Source organism: Coloeus monedula (assembly GCF_965178545.1).
Source record: "Coloeus monedula genome assembly, chromosome: 1".
In the NCBI taxonomy this organism is placed as follows: Eukaryota; Metazoa; Chordata; class Aves; order Passeriformes; family Corvidae; genus Coloeus; species Coloeus monedula.
The window spans coordinates 137100508-137122947 of NC_138781.1; the positions used below are offsets into that span (position 1 = coordinate 137100508).

Sequence of the window (22440 nt, forward strand, 5' to 3'; positions counted from 1 at the left end):
GGGAAATGTAGTCCCTGGGGGCTGTGCTGGGGGAGTGCGCATGCGCGGTGTCGGGGCGTGGGTGTCCACGTGTGCCGGTGGAGGCCGCGCCGCGAGTGAGCGCCGGGCCGGTGCTGGTGCCGTGGGCTGTGGCTGCACCGCCCCCCAACCTCTCCCCTCCTTTCCTCGCTACGGAGAAGCTCCGCAACCCCGCCGGAGATGTCTGGGGCGCGGGAGAAGAAGCGAGCCAAGAAGATGAGGAACCAGCCGGCCAGCGTCACGCTCTCTGCAGAGCCGGGGCCCTTCGCCGGCGGCGGGAGCAGAGCCTGCCCGCCCCCAGGTACGGCTGTGGGAGCCCCTCCCGGGGCTGGCAGGGCAACCCCCCTCAGGGCCAAGTGTCCTCCTCTCCCCAGCCCGCAGCGTGCTCGCCGAGGGAGTACTCAGGGCTTCGTCCCCTGCCGTAGACTCCTTTAGTCCTGGTGCTGCCGTAAGTCCCTTAAATATGGGATTCTCTTTAACATGGGAGACTCGTGAAGTCTCCCTTTCTGGAGTCATTCCAAACCCACCTGGACGCGTTCCTATGTAACCTGCTCTGTGTGACCCTGCCTTGGCGGGGGGGTTGGACTGGATGGTCTCCAGAGCCCCTTTCCAGCCCGAACTATTCTGTATCCTGTGAATATGCACTTCTCTCTATCCTCCTTTCGATTACACAACGAATCCCTACGGTTCCTAGTCGTAAAATGAATTTGGATGTTATACCCCATCCAGTTTCTCCGTTGCTTTTCTGCCAGACCTGGTACCTGCAGGAGGGGCTGATTTAGCCTTCTGGTGCGGTGATAAATGCACTGGTTTTCCTTCAGATCTGCATGCCCAGCCAGTTCACCTCCTGGGGCTCGTGGTTCCTGTACCTGTGGAAGGGTATTAGCAGGAGGCAGCAGGGCATGTCCCTAAAATGGCAGTGTCCTGGGTCGTTGCTGGAGCATTTTGTACACAGGTAACCTTGGCAGCTGAAGACTGAAGGATCCTGTCATCTTGTATGCTGGATGCTTTTTTCGTTTATGTGTTTTGACCTGCATCCTCTATGCTTCAATTGGACCTCCGTTTCCACCCCCACCTAACATTTAGATATTTTGTTACCTACATTATTTCTGGGAAGAACCCCACACATAAAAGGGCTTGTTACTGTGAGGCCTTCAGAAGTTGACAAATGGTATCTTTGTGATTGAATGAAAAAATCCATAAGTGTCACTGTGTATTTAGGTGACTGAAGAGTTCCTGAGCAGACAGAATGACACAGCAAGTTGTGCTCAGCCATGTCTGAAGATTTTGGAATGTCATTACAGGAGTACTGCCAGATTAAACATATTTTTCTAACTTTATTTGTAGCAGGGAACTTCTAAGATTACGTGGTTATGTCTTTCTGTTCTGTTAAATAGCATGGATTTTCATCCACGTAACATTCTTCTGTAGTGTGTCGCAGTTTTACAGAGCTGTTTTGTAGAAACAAGAAAGAAAAATTCTAAAGAGGAGTTACAAAACTATGGATCTATGTAGTAGCTGAAATAATTTAAGGGTTTTTTAGGCATTAAGTCAGTTTTTCCAAACAGCCTTCTGTCTTCTGATTACAATTTTTTACTTCTTTCATGAAGAGGATGTGTTTGTGATATGAGTTAATTTTGGGCTGTTGGCCTACACAGATTTGCTGACTGAGACAGCTTCCATCCGTCTTCCCCAGCTATTTCCTTCTCGCCTTCACCTCAGTGTCTGGGCAATGCTGCTCTCAGGCAAATGGAAAGCCTGGTCAGGGAATTGTTCCATATGAAAGCTAATTTCTGTTTCTACACCAAATTATTTTTTCTGCACTATTACTGCAGTTCTGCATGATGTGTGGTTGCAGGAGGCTACAACAGCGCTGCTGCTGAACATAAAACTTCCATTTCTTGCTTATTTGAAATGGAAGAGGGAGGTTCTTTGCCTTTTTAAGTTCTCATCCATTGAGATGCTGCTGAATGTGAATCTCCTCCTGGCTGGTCTTCATGCCATTTTTGGGACAAAGGGACAGACTTGTTTAAGAAGCTGATCAATCTGAAAACTTTTTTTTAATCTCTTCATTTCTCTGCACACACAGGTTAACTTTCACTAGAGAAGCTCGCTGAATGCTATGGCCTCTTGTTCTCTGAAGCACTTGTTTTGATGTAGTGGATGGGGTGATAGGAATGGCTGGATCTTACTTAGTCAGATTGTCCGGCATGAACTGCCTGAGAACCATATCTCAAGTTGTAGTAGAAATCCTAACTAAGGCTTAACTGACTATAAAGTAATCTAAACTAATATATAATATTAGTTAGGCTGAATATACACCAGTCATTGAATGAGGACTTCAGGGCCCTCTGAAACTTTAGGTACTTGCTTAGGTGCTTAGCACTCCTGAAAGGTATGTCTGTACCTTAGGAAGCTTTACTGTAGGCTTTAGTTATTTAATTTCAGCATTGGTTTAAATGCTTGTACCAGACAAGTAACTTACTGCACCATCATACACGTATCATGCTTGCCTTAATTATTACTAAAACAGAAATGTATGTCAGGCAAGAATACATGTGCTTATAGGAAAAAAATTCAAGGGGCAAGAGTAAAAAATAACTTTGCTGTTTTGTTACTAAAACTCTGACTAGACAATAATAAAAATCACTACTGATGTTGCATGGACTAATTTCACTGGCTCTTGGAGGCAGACTCTGGATTTGGTACCATTTTCAGAGCGTGCAAAAGTTATTTAATCTACTGCAAGTTTGCTGCAAGGCAGTGTAAAATTCTTATTTATTCCTGTAAGAAAGAACTTAATTCTTCTGATTTCTGGTGGCTTTTTCAGTTAAATGTATTAAATATAATAGGAGGAGTCTGCAATGTAGTTTTATGAGGAAAGACTAATAGAGTTATCAGTTACTCAGACTGTTTTGTATTTCTCTAACCTCTTTTCATCTCTAAACCTTCCAGGAGATGTTTGTTCTGAGGAGCAGCAGCAGAAGTTTTCAAATCAGTCATCTGGGCCTTCTTACAGAAAAGACCAATATTTTTCAAAGGGGCAAAGTAGAGGAGAGAGAGGCAGAGGAAGAGGAGGATGGCAAGGAGGACACCAGAGTGTTTCTGAGGAAATGCCAAAATACATAACAGGTTTGCATATGCAGAAAGGTCATAATTTATATTTCCAGGGCAATTTGCTGGTGATTAAGTTTGCTGCCTGTCTTTGTGCAGGAGCAAAAATTAGAACTGATGCTATGTTCTTCTGTTTTTCCTGATTTTCTCCAAAACACAGAAGTAGTTGTGAACTGGAATGAATGACCAGCTGTTGTTCAATGGGTCCTTTCAGACTTCTGACTGAAAAAGTTGCACCTGCTTGTAGTGGGGGATATGCATTTTGGTTTCTGTTTGCCAGCAAAATGAGTATTGACAGTCATCTGCTTTTAATGTAGCCAGTGAAACCGATTTTACTCATGATGTAAGTGAAAGACAACTTTTCCTCTAACAGAACGTTTATTTAGGAGAGCAAATTAGCATTGCAAAATGTGGCAGTGCTCTGATAGTAGATACACTTCCATAAGCATGAAATTGGACCAAGCTCTGGATTTTTATTTGGTTGTTTTAAAACAGTCTGTAATATATTACTGCTTATGGGGTTTTGTTTCCATGCTACAGTTTTTTTCACCTCCCTAAAAACCACATAAAAAGATTTCTATTCTAATTTAACATAGACGTGTTTAATGCAAATAGGAATTGTTGGTTAAACAACTTTCATTAATGTATAAATACTTGCTTGATCATATCTGTAAACTTCAGGATATGTAAAGAATTGAAATTTCTTCTGTGATAGTGTACAATACTTACTTTTATGTCAAGAAGATACTGGACTGCTGTACTAGGAGTAATTCCATAATTTACGTACAGTATCCTCCTCTGGTTTTTTTGCTTTTTGTCGTGCTCTGATGCAGTTCTTTTCATTCCAGTGTCTACCTTTGCTCAGGCTCGTGCTGCTGAGATCAATGCCATGTTGAAAGCAGTTTCGCAGAAGTCTTCCAACTCTCTGGTTTTCCAGACCCTCCCTAGGCACATGCGAAGGCGAGCAATGAGTCACAATATTAAACGCCTCCCCAGGCGGCTCCAAGAGATGGCCAGGAAAGAGGTATAAGTGTGTTTTACAGCGTTCCATATAGTGGGCATAGCCAAAGTACAGTGTTCAACTCTATAGTTATTAATGTTCAGACCTGAACTTGTGCGAGACTTTGCTGAGTACCCTAAACTTTGGCTGACATTTGGATTCAAAATGCAGGAACACCTCAGCTTCAGGTGGTCGCTCAAGCAGGTCTGGCTAACCACCTGGCTTTGTGATTACTGGACATTGTGGAAAGTTATTAGAGTAGTGATAAAAGAGTTCACTGCAGGAGAGGTTGTTCAGGTGGTGCATTGGTCCCAGGTGGTCCAAGAATCCTCAGTAAGACCTGTCTGCCTTTCACCCCACCCCGGCTTTGGGATGTGACCGTGCCAGCCTCAAGCCCGCACAGCGGATGCGATGGTTCGAGTGTTACAGCTCAAATGTGGGAGGTACACTGGGGTTATTGGCAGACTGCATGCAGCTTAAAACTTACTAATTGACTAGTCCTAACAGCTCATGAAACTCATTTTGTGGCAGTATCTCAGCATTTAGTCAGAATATGCCTATGGGGGTTACTTGCTCCTTATTCACTGTGGCCTTCCTGAGTGTTTAAAAAGGAAAATTAAAAATTGGTTTAGCAGGATGTTACTGGGAAATTATCTTCCCAATGTTTGGCATTGATCACTTTGTCATCTCTGAGAATTCTTTAAGTGATCAGTTGAGTTTTCTTGGTAAATTTTCTATGTATTAAGGTTGCCTGATAAATTTATTTATTGCATTCTTTTTTTCCCTTGCATTATCTTTGAGTTGAGACCTTGCCTCCTCCACCCTGAGCTCCTGAAGATAATTGTTCGTGGTTCAGAAATTGCTTTGGGTACTTCCCTGCCACACACCAACTACACGTTTCTTAGGGTGTTTTATTGGATCTTCACAACCTGTACCTTATTTTACTGTTTTGGTTCACATTCTTTTTGTTTTGTCAGACGTGACAAGAGATGCAGTTTGGCGTGTTTTCTGGGAACTGAAGGAAGAAGGCATGGGCTGTTTTGCATAGTTAGTTATGTGCTCTGTCCTTGTTAAATCTAGATTTCTCTAATGTTTATGTTTGGTTCTTTTGTGTCCCGCTTTTTTAACTCCTTTCACATGACAGCCTATCTAACTTCTCTGTACATGCTCACACATACCCTCCCATCCATGTTTCCACTCCACATACCACTCTTGGATTTTTGAGATTATTTAATTGGCCCTGGTGCAGCTGTATTTCTTCTGCTACATTTTCTGTCTGCAGGTCTTTTGGTGTGGCTTATGTGTTTGCACAGGCTCACATATTCTTGCAGCTTGTCATATCTCTGTTACTTGTTTTTGTAAAGGTTCTGTCTATTACTTTTCAGTGTTTAATCTACATCTTCAAAGTTATCTGTTTCAATTCTGCTGCATTTTCTTAATTTGTCTTAGATCCTTTATCATGACTATTTTTCATTGAAACATTTACCTGGACCATCTCTTATCTCTTCATTAAGCTTAAAGATGTATGTTTTTCACCTACAATGCCACATCCCTTTTTCTCTAATTGCCTTTCTGAGGCCTGCCATTGATCTAGTGGCTTGTATTTCCTTCTCTGTGATGGAATGATGGGTCTCATGGGAAGATACTTCCTTTTATTTTTTTTTTTTTCAGCTCTATTTTGATTTCATGGGCTGCTTCAGTGTTTTAAGTGTTCTTGGCACTGATCTATCATTTTCTTTCCTTTGTTATTCTTATAACCAGTGTCTGTTGTCAAGTGTTTCTTGGTGAGCTTACAAAGGATATTCTAAGAATCTTTTTGGATGTCTTATGGTCCTATTTCTTTGTACCACTTTTCTTCATAAAAAGAAAAATTAAACATTAATTGAATCAAGCCTTCCTCTCTAGCCATGCATTCACATGTAACAATTCTGACCTTGACTAGGTCTGGTTATCAAGAATTTGGTCAAGATATTACCACAGTCCACTCTCATCCACTTCTACATGTTGTAGAACCGATAGGGTCCTTTCCGTCAGTTTGAGCTTTCTGTCTGTATGAGCTCAAATCTCCAGGTGTTTTTCATGTCACATTGATTTGTTCATGTGAATGTATTGATGTGTGGCAAAAACTTCCAACAAGAAGTAGCAGCTTACTGTTCACTGTTAACTTTCTGAATGTGTGGGGATTTTGTTTTATATGTGGATTTCAGTCAAACCTTGATGCACTTAAGTGGATGTGACTTGCATAGAAAATTTCGAAGTGTTAGTTACCCTCAAGAATTATCCAACATGGTGTAACTTAATGTTAGTGCTTCCTGTATCCTTATATTTCAGCCTTTTTCTTTTCAGAATTTTTTTCTCTTGAGATTTGCTTCAATATCCTCTCTTTTAAAAAACAGGCAGAGAAAGCTGTACATCAGAAAAAAGAACAGTCAAAGACTAAATGCCGCAAAGCTAGAAGACGCCACATAAATTTGGTAGCAGAGTTTAATCATAGGCAAAGAAAGAATATTTGGCTGGAAACCCATATTTGGCATGCAAAGAGATTTCATATGGTAAAGAAATGGGGATACTGTTTAGGAAACAGCCCTACAGAGAAGAGCTACAGGGCTTGTTACCGAGCCATGACAAAGCACTGCCTTCTTCAGGTACCACGTTTACATGTTTTGTTTGATATTTTGCCAAGGTGAAGTAATCAGCTGCTTAGTTATAATGAATATCTATGTGTCTTTGAAGTACTGTTGTGTCAGCTTTTAATAAGACTGCTAAGTATGAAATAAATAATTTTATAATTGTAATTCAGGGTGGCAAGTTTCAGAGAGAACAAGATGAACCTTTAGAAGAGTCTTATGCTAACTATGACTGAAATACTACATTTTCCGTTTTCTCAAGAGCTGAGAGATTAAATGAATTCTTATATCCTCTACCTGAGCAGGATGCTATTGAGGAGAGATACTTTGTTCCGTGTCCTTTTTGATCTGTTGGTTTGATAGGCAGGTTGGCCCTCAAATGAGAAATGCCTCACTGCTCTCCTACAGCTATTAATTTTAAGTTAAAAAGAAACTCATTTCACTTTGGCAAATTTTAGAGAATGAAGAATTACTACTTAAGTGTAAATTGTGAAGCCCTGTGTGGTCCTTTCTTTCCAGGCTCACTTTAAAGAGTTATTCTCACTTTGCCTCTATCATATTGTTTCAGGACTTATCATATTATTGTTGCCTGGAGTTGAAGGGTAAAGAGAATGAGCTACTGAAGCAACTTGCTCGAATGTGTAGCATTGACACAGGTAAAATTTACGTTGTTCAAATAAAGATTCTGAATAGACTAAAGGATGACCCATCCTTTTCCTTTTTTAGTAATGTATCAGTCTCAATAGTAGTAACAGAGTTGATACTGAGTTGTGATTTTGGGTGAAAAATGTAATTAAAATACGTCATAGTAGGACTAGGCATTCTCATTTCAGTTGCTTATTAATAAGGTAATTATGGTACAAAATTAACTACCCAGCAGCCAGACTGAATTTCAATTTTACTTTGTTTATTAAACAACATATTATTTTATTCTTGAATAAGTATCTTCTTTTTTAGGATTGACATTTCAAGAGGCTTGTTGTCTGTCTGGAAGATTCGAGGGTTCCCTGTATCTTTACCGAGCAGATTGCTATCCTGAGGATATGCTTGGTCCTGTTACATTTATTTGGAAACCCAGGGATGGGTCTGAGATCAGACAGCTGTGGATCTGGGTGCATCCAGCTCTCAAGCAGGTGCTTTTTCCTATATAGTTGAATTCTTATTTCCTTATGTATTGTGCATTATTAATGCTGAAGAGGTCATCTGAAAAGTACGGAAGAACTGGGTATAATACATGACTTTAGGAATTAAAAGTTGGAAGACTATTTCCACTCTAACAATATTCATGTTCTGCAACTTGTTTTTATAAAGCTTGTACAGAAAGTGCGTGCTGCTGAGGTGTTCAGTGTTAGAGCTTCTGAAAACTTCTGTAGTGTCACTTCCTTCAGGATACATGTGCAATATGATGTTGCTTGAGTCACGTCCTTTCCATTGGCACCCCCAACAGGCTAAGTTCGGTATCATCACAGATAGCCCTGATACTTGGCTACCAGCTTTACAAAAACGAAAATGAACGAAGTAAAATGTTTGCACAGGCAGTTTTTATTATGTTAATTTGAAAGAGAAAAAATTCTTAGCAACTTTCAATATTACTTTCAGCTTTTCTTAGCAAGCCCTTGACTTCAGCAGAATTAAATTTTCCTTGAAATCCATATTGGAAAATTAAATAATGGAGTATAATTTTTAAAAGTGTACTTAAGCTTTGCAGTGCACTGCATATCATCCTAATCGAAACTTCATTTTTCTTAAGGACATACTGAGGGAGTTAAAAGCAATTTTTCAATGTACAGAGCCTGAAGAAATGTGTATTACTGAGCATGTTACAACATCAGTTCAAGAGGAAAAACAAGTGGAAGTTGTTACAAGCCTTGGCAATAAAAGAAAGAAGGAGGATAAAGAAGGAGAAAAAGCTGTGCCTGTGAAAAAAATAATTGGTGACGGCACTAGAGATCCATTCCAGTCCTACTCTTGGATCGCACAGACTACTGGCATTGCAATCAGGTTTGTTCACATCAGAGTCAGAAACTGTGGCCCATAACCACATAACACAGCTGCATTCTGGCTTAACAGTACTGGGGAAAATAATGTGTGTTGTACAATTGTACATTCACCTGAAACTTTCCTGTTTCAGTGACAGAAGCATGGAGATTCTCAGATACCGCCTGATCGGCCCATTATCACACTCCGTCCTTACAGAGACCCTGAAAGCAGCTTCTGTCCAAACAGTAAGGAAATCGGCACTTTGGATGTTAGTGTAATTTTGGTAGTGTTCTTAGAATGTGCAAGCTTCTTTTTTGCTAGAAAGACCCATGAATTATCTAGCTTTACTTTTAATAAAGACTAACCTAGGTATTACTCCAGTGGCTTCTCTGTATTGAGCCTCTTGACTAACACTGATCTCAGGAAGAACTCCCACCTGGATTTTAAGTGGGAATAGGAAGAAAATAAAAACAGTGGTGCTGTTGAGCAGGCTGTGTAGTTTCTGCTGAGAGGTCCAGAATAATTCATATTCTCTTTGACAAACCATAGATCCTGTTTCTCAAGCAATGAGCTAGAGCATCTAGAACTAGGGATCAAGACATGTAAGGTACAGAAAACTTACGTGTTTTCAATAAAATATGCAGTTTCTCCAGGATTTAGGTTTTTCGTCCACTTCTTGGCATATAGCATCACTGTGGTTTAGTGGGGGTTTTTTTGTTTCTTGAAGCAAACATGATGAAGCCATGAAATCTCTGGTTTTCTGTAAGAAATAATTAATGACAAAATTAGGAAGTATAGTGGATTGCTTTATTTATTTTTGGAACACAGGTTAAATTGAACAGCTTATTGGGGATTATTGTAAAGTGTAGGACTACACTTCATCAGGAAAAAATATTTTAGTTTAAAACTTGAGGAGGAAGAAAGTGACTATAGTGCTTAAGACAAACTGAGAGCGAATTCATACTGATAGAAAATAATGAATAACCATTTGAGTTTAATTAGATATGTTGTTTTCCAGGAGATGGCAGGTTCAGAGACAGAACTGAATAACTGGTGGGTAGAAAACTGCAAGGACTCTGAAAAAGTATCTCTTCATCAATGTCAAAGTGCTATCTTTGAGCTATTGGAAGGTATTTGGGCACGTGGGTGCTGTGGGTGGAAGGGGGGAAACTTAAAATCTAGAGGTCAAGACTGGCATGCTAATAAAGTTGACTTCAGTTTGGACATGCTTATTTTTTCCATAATCAAGAGAGTGATGCCTTTGAGAATATACTTAGATACTTGCCAGGGCATGGCAAAGAATTGAAAAATGTTACATTGGGGGTTTTAAGGGAATTTAAATCCTCTGTGTAGTTCAAACTCTTAATAGATAAACCAAATCTTGTTTGTTATCTTCATGAACTTGGTTTTGAGATTGCTGAAGGGATATACAGTCTGATGCATACTCTCACTCTCTCCCTCCATACACTTCAAATTAAGACAGTAAGTTGTACAATACCTCCACAGATAAAATGGTAGCCTCCAATCCAAAGTGAAAGTATTATACTTTGTTTATGTATGTTTGTTTCTAAATTAACAGTTGTGTATTTTGCTGAATTGTAAAGTATCATAAAGTTGACAGCATCTCCTCATTTTCTAGCACTGAAACAGGTAAGGAGCTGGCTTCAGTAGATCCCACACTGTACTCAAGCTATCTATCGAATGTGAGGCAGTTAAGCAGAGATAAGGTAGACCTTTACAAAACACTTCCAAATTTCCTTTCTCTTGAAGACAAGTGTAGAACAAAAGTTGATGGTTCTTTGAAATTTGTCAAATAGAAAGGATGAATTGAGTCTGTGACGGTGACCTCACATCATTGCTAAATGTAAATTTAATTGCAAACCAGGTCTTACACTGCTGTTGTTGATTTTTTTTATTATTGGACATTTAACAAGCATTGGTGGGTTTTCAAGACATGTGAAATAGAGTATTCTGGATTGCTTCACTGGCTTATAGTGGTGTCATATCCCTGCAGGCAAAACCACACAAAATACTAGTGCAGAAAGATCACAACTTAATTGGTGGTTTCATGGCAATGTTCATCTGTGTGTTTTTAAAGGGATGAGCTCACCATCAGATATGCCACCAGGTACAATACTTGGCCTCACTGTTGGAGATCCTCGAGTCAATTTGCCAAAAAAGAAGACAAAAGCCATGCCAGACTTTGAAAAATACCAAGGTAAAATCCCTTGCCTGTATTATGAAGAGATTCAGTTTCTCTCTACGCTTGTTTTCATTAACTGTCATCTTCTATGGATTGTCTCTTGCTGTTTTCCTCTAGGTTTTGGTTCACAATAGTTCCCAATTCCAGAGCCCCCAGCAGAAGAGAAACAGCTTGAAAGTTGCATAGGTTTTAGAAGAGTGGTTGTGAGGGAGGGACATGCACCAAAGCTGGTCTTGTGCTCAGTGGAAGCCTCTGTCTGACCATACAGATGATCCAGGTTCGAATCCTGGCAAGGCCAACCAGGTGCTAAAAGCTCCATAGTAAGGTTCTGTTTGGTGTTTAGTCTTCCTGATGCTGTTTATCTCTCCAAGAAGATATCTGCTATTTCTGGTTTATAGGCCTACGGTGTTGAAAGTTGCAATTCCACTGGGAAAAAATTATTACCTTTGCAGGATTAGTATTTCAGATGGCCAAGATGCTGGTTATGATAAAAAATGAACGATGCAAGCATAACTTCTGAAATTTTCATTTCAGTGCTGACTTACACAATGTTGCAGTGCAAAATTCAAATTGAGATGGATGTGAACGTCCTCTAAAAATGTGCAAGAATATGTACAGTATACAATGGGGTTTGTGTACAGTGTAGGCATTCCCAATTAGGTTGACTGCACACAGGCTGCCTCACCTAATAGGAGAAATGTGATAGCTAGCTAGCAAGCAGTAGCAAATAGGACAAGTCGAAAGTTCCAGAGACTTGAAAATACCAAGTTTCCCTGGTGGTCTGTTTGTAAGATGCTAGAATAACTTGGTCTTGCATATCATGTAAATCAGGTTGAACACCTACTTCAGTTACTGTCTTTTAGCTCTTTGCATAATTCTGCTATTTTCATTTTCTTACATCCTCCTATTCTACCCTCTGTATCTAGAACAGCCTTTCTGTTAATTAGTTCTGCTCAGCTAACTTTCTCATCATTAGTGTTCCTGTTGGAAATGCTGCAGCATACATGACCTCTACTTTGGTTCCTTCCTCCTGAGAAGTAAGGTGAGCTATGTAGCACTTGTTTACAGACATTGGTTTGAGCTGGTAAAGGAGTTAGCAACTACAGAAGGTAATTTGGCGCCCTTCATTCTGCCTGTCATGTCTGTGAGGATGGGTTCAAGAAGGCAAGATCAACAGAAGGCATCTAGGTATTTTAAATGTCTCATAGTAGTTTCTCTCCCACTACTGGAGCTGGTTGTCCCTCAGGAAGGATGGCCATGGTAAAGAGGTAACGGTGTAAGATAGGGAGTCAAGAGCACCCATGTGTTTTTTCCTTTGGCTGGATAGAAATATCCATCTTCAAAATCTTTCTACCTGGGGTTATCCTTCACATGCAAAATATCTTTCATACCACAAATACTCAGAAAAGCTGGTGTTGCTTTTTGGTTTCTTTCTGAGTCTTTTTTTTTTTATTCATCATGAACTTAAAACTGCTTCTGTCCTCTCTGACTTTTATTTAGGAGAAGGAGGAGGTCCTTCAGCTAGCAAGGAAAGGTAAATAGCATAATACCTTCTAATTTAGGTTCTGCTGAATAACTCACTGTTAAACGTGACTGAAAAAGTTGAGTAGGCAGAAAGATGAAAGCAGACAGACAATACCACTGTCTTCCAGTAGAACTTGCCCAATAAAAAGACTTCTCTAAGATCTGTAATTCCATTTTAGTACTGTTAATTTCCCCCTCCTGAAAAGAAAAAAAATTCCTTTTATGAGCATTAGAATTACATAAACTTTCTGAGCCTTGATTGTGTTGTAACCTTACTCAGATGTAGTAATACTGTGAGCTGACCTCTATTAAAAAATGTTAATAGTAATTTATTTCTCTTAATCACATCTTGTTTATTGAGCAATAAAAGGGAACCACTGGTGTATTCCACACTTTTTTCCCCTTTTTGGCTTCTTGGACATTCAAATACTCTTAGGATTAGTATTAGTAAGATTGAAATGGCACACAGATTACATATTTTAGCCTCTCTTGTTCTTCAGTATTGTATAAAAGACAACTGATTGTCTTAGATAAACTTTTCTAATTTAAAGATGCATTGTTTGTCAAATGAGTGACTAGTTTAGGTAAGTTATGGCCATCACCTTTGCTTGGGGATTGTCATACATGCAGTCTGTGGAATGATACACATCTGTTCATACTGCTTTTTTTTCCGAAATGCTGTTCTGAGATATGCCTGTGTAGTTTTTCCCTGTGAGTAGCACACTGTGAGTAACACACTGATAAATCAAATGTAATTTCAGTCTTTCCCAGTTACTTTATCTTTTCAATGCTTATGCATGTGTATTATGAACATGGGCTGATCGGATTTAATCAAATCAACTGTCATTATTTCTTCAGGCTGGAGTCAAGACTCCCAGTAAGCAGTCAGTTCTCACATGACTGCAAATTAGTACTGTTCTTTTATCCAGTTTAAAGTACACTTCTGACATTTTGATATGTTGTAACTGTCTTGTATGGGAGAAAACAAATTCCACTGCCTTAAAAAACACTCAACATGGAGTATGCTGAAACTTCTACCTAATCAGTGAATGAGATGCATGGAAGGAGAATACACCATGAAAGATATGTGAACCAAGGTTCCTTCAGCAGACACAGAGCCTGGGTCCATGGCTGTAAACACACCTCTTGCAGAGGTTTAGGTATCTGTTCCCAGTTGTCCTGATACACACCTTCCCTACATACATAGGACTGTCATACTGCTCCTTGGCAGTGTTTATATTTTTTGCTTGCCTTTTTTTTTTTTTTTTTGCAAAATAGAGGAAGGAAAATTTTCAAATAGAACTCTTAGGCCTGTCTTCTAAGATAATCAGCTGTGCAAATCAGATCAGTAGCTTGAAATGGAACAAAGCCTTCCTCTATCTGCCTGCATCGTCTAAGCACCAACCATTGACACCAGCAGAAGTAGATTGTTGATGCTTAGAAATGCAACTTCCTATTTCCTATACTAGCCCTAACATCTTACTTTCATGATTATTAGCAACTTATTCATCAGTAAGGTTATTTCCCCAGAAATCTTAAAATGTGGACTGAAGAAAACAGGAGAGAGGTAAGAACTGGTGTGAGGATTTGGGATTATGATTTGAATTATAGTGTGCTTAGTAGAAAGAATAAATTCTCCAGGTTCAGTGAGGATCAAAGAGAAGGAATGTACCAAGTTAGAGAAGAATATTTTAGGCTAATAAGGAGGATATTGGATGGGTGGTGGTGATGAAAAGAAACTGACTTATAAGGTCTTTCTATAGTGGGGAAACAAGTATTCATGCCATTATAGAATATAGGAATTGCAAAGAACTCTGAGAATATGACAAGGATAGGCTGCCTGAACTGTGATAATAGAAAGAAGTGTTAAAAAAAGCAGAGGAAGTTGCAGTGAATAATTTGCAGTTGAAGGAACTAGAACATATTTAAATAATTTAACATAAAGAGATTCTGGTGTTCACAAATGCTTTCTGTACAGAAGATGAAAAAGGTACTTTCCTTACCTTATGCTTGTAATTATGTGCCCTTCCCCCTTGGTTATCTGTAAGAGTCAGGAAGGAATTTCCTACCACCACCAGACACAGTGTTGTTGCTATTTTTCTCCTTCTTTTGAGGCATTAATACTTGCTTTATCTCCAGACAGAATGTGCTTTGCCTATAGGAGTGTTGAGCTCCCTTAGGTTCCTGCTCAGTTTCCTGTTCTTAATTTTTGGTCAGAGAAGGAATTCTGCTTAATTGGCAAGGATTCCCTTTTTAGTTTTATTGTTCTTAATTTGAAGGAATGCCACCATAATCTGATAATTTGTTTTGCATTTCTTCTCCTCACATAAATCTATTTCATTAGCAAGAATGCATGGCAAGTATCGGTAACATCATCAAACTGTCGCAAGTGCTGCCGTAGTTAATATTTCTTGGAAAGGATTTTGCACCTTTTAGTAATGGGTATGTCTTAAAGACTGTGGATTTAAAATAAATAATTATTGCAGTTACGTTTGGCAGTACACCCATCCAATATCCAGTTTGCTAGGTGCTGTTAGTACCACTGAATAATCTGAATCTTCTGTCTTTGAGTCTTTGTCCACATTACCTGGAAAAATTAGCAGAACCTTTTTTTAAAAGACTTAAATAATTTTAAAAAACAAAACAAACCCTGACATGTTATGTTCCTTTAATATGTAAGACCTTGTGGATGACGAAATGAGAAGCAATCCCTCAAAGTTTTTAATCACAGAACTATTAATAGGTTCACTGTATTGTTTCTTGATAAGAGTTATTTTACTTAAAATATGGATCAGCATTCGCTACATACTGTACTGTACATTGAAGGCTGTTAATCCTCTGATCACTAAAGGTAGGTACTCATTTTCTTTGCTTTGCTTCGATTGTAAAATTGAAAAAGAGATGGGTTATTTAATACTTCAACAATCCATTTTAAAGCTACAAGTGCTGTTTATTTTCAGAAATGTACACAACTGTTGATTTGTGCAGACATAAGCAAGAATAGTCCCTTCCTTGAAGCACACAGCCTGAGAAGATCCAGAGCAGGAAACTAGTACTAAATAAGTAGTTGCATGCTAGTCACAGCCATACAAATATTTCCTCTGTGTACATTTCTTGAAGGTAACCCTTGCTTCTCTTACAAGTTTACTTAGGCAGACTTGTTTCAGGCTTTGTAACGTTCTTCTTTCTGGTTTTCACCAAATCTGTTGAGCTTCACACTCTTGCCAGAAAGGCCAGATTCCAGAATATTAAAGGTGTTATGTAAAGATCTTATTTACATCGCCAATGGTCGTGTCTTTTGTTAATGAGAAATGCTGGTGCGAAAATACCACGTTAGTCTTTCTAACACTAGTAGTTTATTTCATATTTTGTATTGGGAAAAACATGTGACAGTAAGATCCACAAGCAGTGATGCTTGTTAAACTTTTAATAGACTTTTCTTGGTTGTCTGCTCATTATACTTATGATACAGAAGTGGCTTTGGTAATTTGGTACTTAAACCACAAAAATAGTTTGAATTTTGTTTAAAGGTTCTTTTCTTTTGTAGATAATGATAAAGTTAGGCAGCTGTACCTGAAGGGTGTACCTGTAGACTGTGCTCACAGCTTTATCTGGGACCATGACATCTGTAAGAACGTCACTGAAAATAAAATCTCAGAGCAGGTAACTAAGTAGATGGGTTGCCATGGAGGAAATGGCTCATGGTTCATAGAGTCCATAGAAAGAGACTCTTGGAATTTGTATAAATCTATTAATCAGTGGCTTCCTTAATGTCATAGTATCCAGCTGCTGACTTGAAGTGGTTTTTTGTAGCCTTTGCATAATGTTCTTGCACAGCCATTGACCATGATTCAATTAAAATAAAGCCTTATTGGATTGTCTGCAGGACTATAGTTGTAGATTTATTTAACAGAAGGGTTTGGAATTGGATTTTCATATATCACCTTGACTCGTGCAGCAGAAAAGACTGACACAGGAAGGTTCTGGCCTTTAGCTGTAGTCAGGGTGATTCTTCTGATAAAAGAACTGTGGAAGTTGGAAGGAAAAAAAATCCTGTGTTTCTGAACTGCTGTGGGTGTGCTGGGCAATAACTTGTAATTTGTAGAGAACTTCAAATTTGCTGTTGCAGGTTTGAAATCTCCTATCTTGACATTTTCATTGACAATGGAGGGCAGCCCATAAAGTGCATGGATAAAAGGTGATTTAGTCCCAAGAGGTGATAAACTTTTGGCACGATTGTAATCAGAAAGAGTAAACATTTGTATGGCAGAAACATCTTTCTAAATATTGTCTTTCTGAAAATTAATTTTTTACCCTTTCGAACTGTCTGACATAGTGTAAAAAAGCATAGTATTTAGAAAATATTACTCTGGCACATGAGTTATCAGCACAGTCTTTTTGTGTATGACAGTGTTCTTCATGCTGTCATGAAATTTAATGTTTACCTGATAAAACAGAGGGAGTCTGATGGTCTATTTTTTAAATAAATGTATTCTTAATGTGGTACAATGGAATATAACAACTGGTGATTGACAAAACCTCAGTGCCAGCATGCTTTATGTAAAACTGATTACCAGATCTTCTCATCTACTTGGACGTAGTTCAGATCTGCTCCATATAGTGACAGACTGAAAGCACCTGTTCAATCTAGTCTTGTGCATAAATCTATAAATACAAAGTTGCAAAACTTGTTTTTCCTCCTCTATCTATGTTGTGCCTTGTACCCAGCTCTTTATCAAGGGCTATGGAAGTAAGAAGGGGAGAAAAAGGGTGCTTAATACTCTTTTCTAGAATAATTTTTCATGCCTTGATGAAATTCTGTTCAAATGTATAGTGCATTACTATATTTCTCCTAGCTGTAAACTCACCTTCTCTCTGTTATCTTGGAAGGATATCTGGAAGAGGGAAGAAGAATGGTTATTAACTTACAGGAAATGTCTCCTCCTTCTCAGGATTTAAACCATATGAGAGCTCAGTTACTGGTACCTGGATCACACCTTGATTTGGGTCCTTGTGAATCTAAGATTCCCATACTGTTGGTGCAGCAGCCAGGGAAAATGGCTGGAGAAGATCGACCAGGATGGGGAAGTGGCTGGGATATCTATCTCCCAAAGGGCTGGGGCATGGCTTTCTGGATTCCTTTTGTAAGTGACTTTGATGGCAAATTGCAAGTAAATTTAATAATTTATATAATTTAGTTTAAATTAATCGATTTTAGAGAGTGTACTTCACATTGTATTACCAATTCCCAATTACAGGATCAAAATCTCACTTTAAAAAATGGCATATGAACTGGTTCATGACAGAAGCTTGGTCTTGAAACTTCAACAATAGCTTTCCATGTCTTCTGTTGGGTACAACTATGCCCACACAGCAGTCTAAAAGCAGAAAATCAGTGGGGAGTCAGGAGGGAAAACTGAAGCTATACCTCTGTGTTTCTACAAGCATATGTCTTTAAAGAGAAATCATTTGGTGCCTGCTGCTAATCAATTTCCAGCTTGGCTGTCTACACCTTGTCACCAAATTGGTTGCCTCTGATTTGGGAGAGAGCTTGAAACAAAGTTCAAGTTAACCTGGAATACTCCTTTGGTGCTGTTTGAAGTATCCTGCTTTGAGTGTTTAGGTGGTAGTTTTAATATCTTTCTGCAAGTTACAGTTATGCTTTTGAATGTGCAGGGGATTTAGTTGCAGTGATACCTATTGTGTGGTTAAAATACATTGGGCAGTGCCTGTCGAAGTAATACAACATTCCTGGCAATGTGCAAGATCAGAACCTGTAAAATTATCTGGTTTTGTTGATAGTTTTGCAGAATTAAATTTAAAGAGCATGACTAACTTATTTGTTAAAATTAGCATCTAGAACTGTAGAAACCATGCTTAAGTTTATTTTTAAAGCTAAAGTGGTAGACTTCCAATTTTCTAAGGAGGTACCCTCTGGGCATTAATGTTTTGTTTCAGCTAGGAACCCATAATTGGTTCAAACATTATTTTTTGGGCATTTGGTTTTTATAACAGATATATCGAGGTGTACGAGTTGGTGGCTTGCAAGAGGCATTAAAGCATTCCGAATACCAAAGAACACCTCACACTCCAAATGATTTCCCAGACTGCCAAGCAGGAATGCAGTTTGCCAAAGAACTGGAAACCAGTCTTCTTGAAAAATTCAAACGGTAACATTAACTTAAAAATTGACAGCAAGAATGACAAAAATGAATACTGCTTAAAATATTCCATTAATTATCTGTTGTTGTGTTCATTGGACTTTATTGAGATCTTTCACTAGTGTTTTAAATCTTAGTATTATGAAAAAGAAAGGAATCCTAGATATATTTAACTCAGCTAAACAGGGCATGTGAATTAAACCCTTCTATTCCCAGAGATATGCTCAGTTATAGAGCTGTTACAAGGCTGCATAGCAATAAAATAAACAAAACTATTTTGAGATTCTTAAGCAGCAAATGGGGGAGGAGGTAAGACAATATAAAGGAGTATGTCAAAGTATGTACCAAGTGTTAAAGAATAAAGTAAATTAAGAGGTACATTTTGGGGTCTAATTTTAAATATCAGCTGTTCTGAAGTTTGCCTTCATTTTTACTGCAACAAACAGAACTCTGACCCACGAGTCTGGAGTAGCTGGAAATGTCCTATGCACCAACTGGTGTTGGTTCCCCTTCCAGGTAGGAGGGGCAAGTAGAAGTTCAGAGGGAAAGGTGGTGGTGGTGTCAGTCACAGCAGGTAGATGTTTCCAGCATGGCTGAAAGGATACAGAAGTACAGCAGCATTTTGTAGATTGTAATTTTAAAATTCTTGTTCAATGAGATTAGAAAGTTAACTGTGCATTCCGTTCTGTTTTAAATACTTGATTTTGAACATATTCTTACCTACTCACTTGATTTATCATTTAGACGTCCACCTGCAAAAAGGGCAAATTATGTCAAGCTGGGCACTCTGTCTCCTTTCATCTGTCCTTGGGGGCAGCTGACAAAGAACTGGGAAGGAAGAATGAAAGCTTCAGGAGGACTTTTTTGTCCTTCCTCCACACATCCTGAGTGCTGCACAACTGAAGGGCAGACCTTTTGTGACCCCAAAGCAGAAGTGGTCAGAGAAGCTTCCCCTGAGACTGGTGAGGTAGAGGAGACCATGGAAATAACAAATTCTGAAGGTGCCCTAAAGACGGAAGATGGTCCAAGCATCCAAGATTTTGGTGAGAGAGATGAAACTAAGACAAGTGACTTTATTGTTCTCAGGTATGTCAAAATGATACACACATTTTATTTCTTTATTGGTATTTATTGAATTGGGGAAAGGAAGAGCTTAGCCTTGGTTATTAAGATGAGAGAATTATTTGATCCAAATACAGTGAGATTAAATAGTTTTCTCATGAATCAGAATCTGCTGTTGAGTGGGATTCCTTCTGCTTTTCTCCAGCAAACTTGGTGACTACATAAAGAAAACTCCTAAATTATCTTAAATCTAACACTCTGGAGTTTACTGTGTTCTTAGAGTTGGTGTATTCTGTCTGCTTCCAGGTCAATGGAGCTTTTGGAGGCTCATATTTGTGACTTTAAGACTGTTGCTGTGAAAATCATCTTGCATTCTCTTCTCTAATACATCACCACAGGTGGTTCTTGCACTCTTTAACAAGGTCTTGAAAATAGAGAATCCCCTGCATTCCAATGCAACACATGAGGGCAGCAACAGTATTGGAAAGTGCCTGAACACAGGTCTTTCATTTTTGTGTGGTTACCAGGGGAAGAAAACATTGAAAGTTCTGGACTGCATTAGTGTCACTGGAGATTTTAGAGTGTTTGTGGTTTTATCAAACTTTGAGGGTTTTAACAAGTAATGTCTCCTTCCTTCTTAAGAAGACTCATGATTTCCACTCACCGATGATTTTATGCTAAGAGTGATACAAGTACCAGCTTTTGGAAGGTTACAGAAAGCCCCAGGGCTTTTTTAAATTGTGCTCTTGCAAATATGTGGGGTGCTGGATTTCTGTTATACTGCTTGTTAATAATTATCTGTGATGTTTATTTTTGAAAATTTTTAATAGGAGTGAGAAACTACTAATGCAGTTATCAGCCTGGTGTTATCCCACTGCTGGGAAAGATCGGCGAATCCGCCTTATTTCTCGACTGGGACAGAAGGCAATGACTGAAGATGCTTTTTTGCCAATGTTGATGAGCTACCCAAGGGCTCTCGTCTGGGTCAACTTGTCACTCTTGAGAAAGGGGAACCCTGAATTACATGCCATGATCTGCATCCCAACAGAAGATGACTTGCTGCATCTAAGCAAAGACAAACTCTTCTGTGGTCCACAGGAACCCAAACATCGTGACATATTCAAGGACAAGGTTCAGAAGCAAAAAGAGAAGAAGAAGAAGAAAAAGGATAATGTGAAGTCTCTAGAGAGTGACCTTCCAGGCATTCCAGATGAAGAAGCAACTGAGGACGATGAAGATCTCATTCTTGGTCTTTGGTCAGATGCTCTCCCAGATGTTACTTCCCACTGCTCCAGGACTGTCTTGGGGTATGTCACTCGAGGGGATTTTTCATTGGCTGCAGGCTGTGGAGAAGCACTGGGTTTTGTTAGCTTGACTGGGTTAATTTATATGTTACACAACCAGCCAGCAGATAAAAAAGGGCTTGTTTTGTTAAGGACTCCAGCATCTCTGCAGTACAGATTTGCAAGACTTAATATTGAAGTTTAAGTATCATTGCAGTGCAGTAGAATGCCAAAAATACCAAAGAATTCTGTTATGTATTCTGTGGCCTTTCTGACTTGTCTCAAATTTGAGGTTATTCTGAGCCCAAACAGCTCTAAGATTATGAAATAATTAAAAAGCTTTTTAGCATTATTCAAGAAAATAACTAATGCATAAACAGACTAGAATTACTTTTGATATCTGCATTGCTGAGGATTTCTAAGAGATCATTATCATGATCTTCTTTATCTCTAAAGAAGCATATTCTTCATTTTTTTTCTCCTCAAAGCAGTGGATGCTATAACAATGTACAGGAAATCATCATTTTCATTTTAGAAATCTTTGCTCAGATGGACTGTAACTTTACAGTGCACTTTCACATGTAACTGCATGCAATCTGATCCAGTGTATATAGCAAGTGGCTTTCCTGATTCCTCGTATCTGAGTACATGTGGCTGCAGTGCAGCAGAGCTACGTAGAGAAACCTGGTACAGAAAGCTGAATGCTTAAATGAAATGCAAATAAAATATAGCCCAGCTATGTAATTTTGAATTATAGCAACTGGAGCTTTTAAACTGGAAAGCATATCAGTCTGTCTCCCTAGTCTGAAACATAATAAGCCTTTCAGATGCAAATTGCTAGTGGTGGGTCAGCATACATTTTCTGTTAATAATAGGGGATATTTTTGTTCCTTAAAACATGAATTTATTTTTGTATGGAATGTGTTAGAATTGAAGGTTTCTTCATGTTACAGTACAGTTCATGAATATTGTTCAAACAATCATAAAACTTGTAAAATATGCTGGGGGTAAAGAGGGAAAGGTGTTTGATTTGCCTGGGACAGTGTGGGTAGGTTGCTTGTGTTTGGTATTTTGTTGGGGTTTTTTTGTAAAAATAGCCTTAAGCATCTAGCCATTCCTGAGTTATGGAACTTGAAAAGGAGTTTACAGTAATACATTGTAGTTTAGTAGCAGCATGATACAAATATATGTCAGTTGGTAAAATGATCCTGAAATGATCATGTACAAATAAAAATGTAATGTATTCTTGAGTCAGTAGTCTATTGACAAAGTTTGATTCTTAGAGAAAATAAACATGGATTAGTTAATGGCTTTTTCTTTCTACATGTCACTATTCAACTTAATTTCCTCTTTCACAGTTTTGTTTGAAAGTCTTAGGCAAATTTATTAATGTTGGCTGGAGTTGTTGGAGAAAAGATTCAGTGTGCCTTACCCCCAAAATTATTAAAATTTAGGACCATTTAAATAT

General features: G+C 38.7%; 1 protein-coding gene across 1 annotated transcript; it reads left to right on the top strand.

Moving 5' to 3' along the window:
* The first annotated feature begins 85 nt into the window (after positions 1-85).
* On the top strand, positions 86-22131 carry POP1 (POP1 homolog, ribonuclease P/MRP subunit). The gene is made up of 15 exons (XM_082290117.1): positions 86-319; positions 2974-3150; positions 3981-4156; positions 6529-6777; positions 7328-7415; positions 7717-7892; positions 8510-8760; positions 8891-8984; positions 9758-9869; positions 10838-10957; positions 16014-16129; positions 17419-17610; positions 18482-18636; positions 19372-19713; positions 20520-22131. The coding sequence occupies exons 1-15, from the start codon at positions 199-201 to the stop codon at positions 21175-21177; spliced, it is 3027 nt and encodes a 1008-aa protein (XP_082146243.1). The 5' UTR covers positions 86-198; the 3' UTR covers positions 21178-22131.
* Positions 22132-22440: the final 309 nt, after the last annotated feature.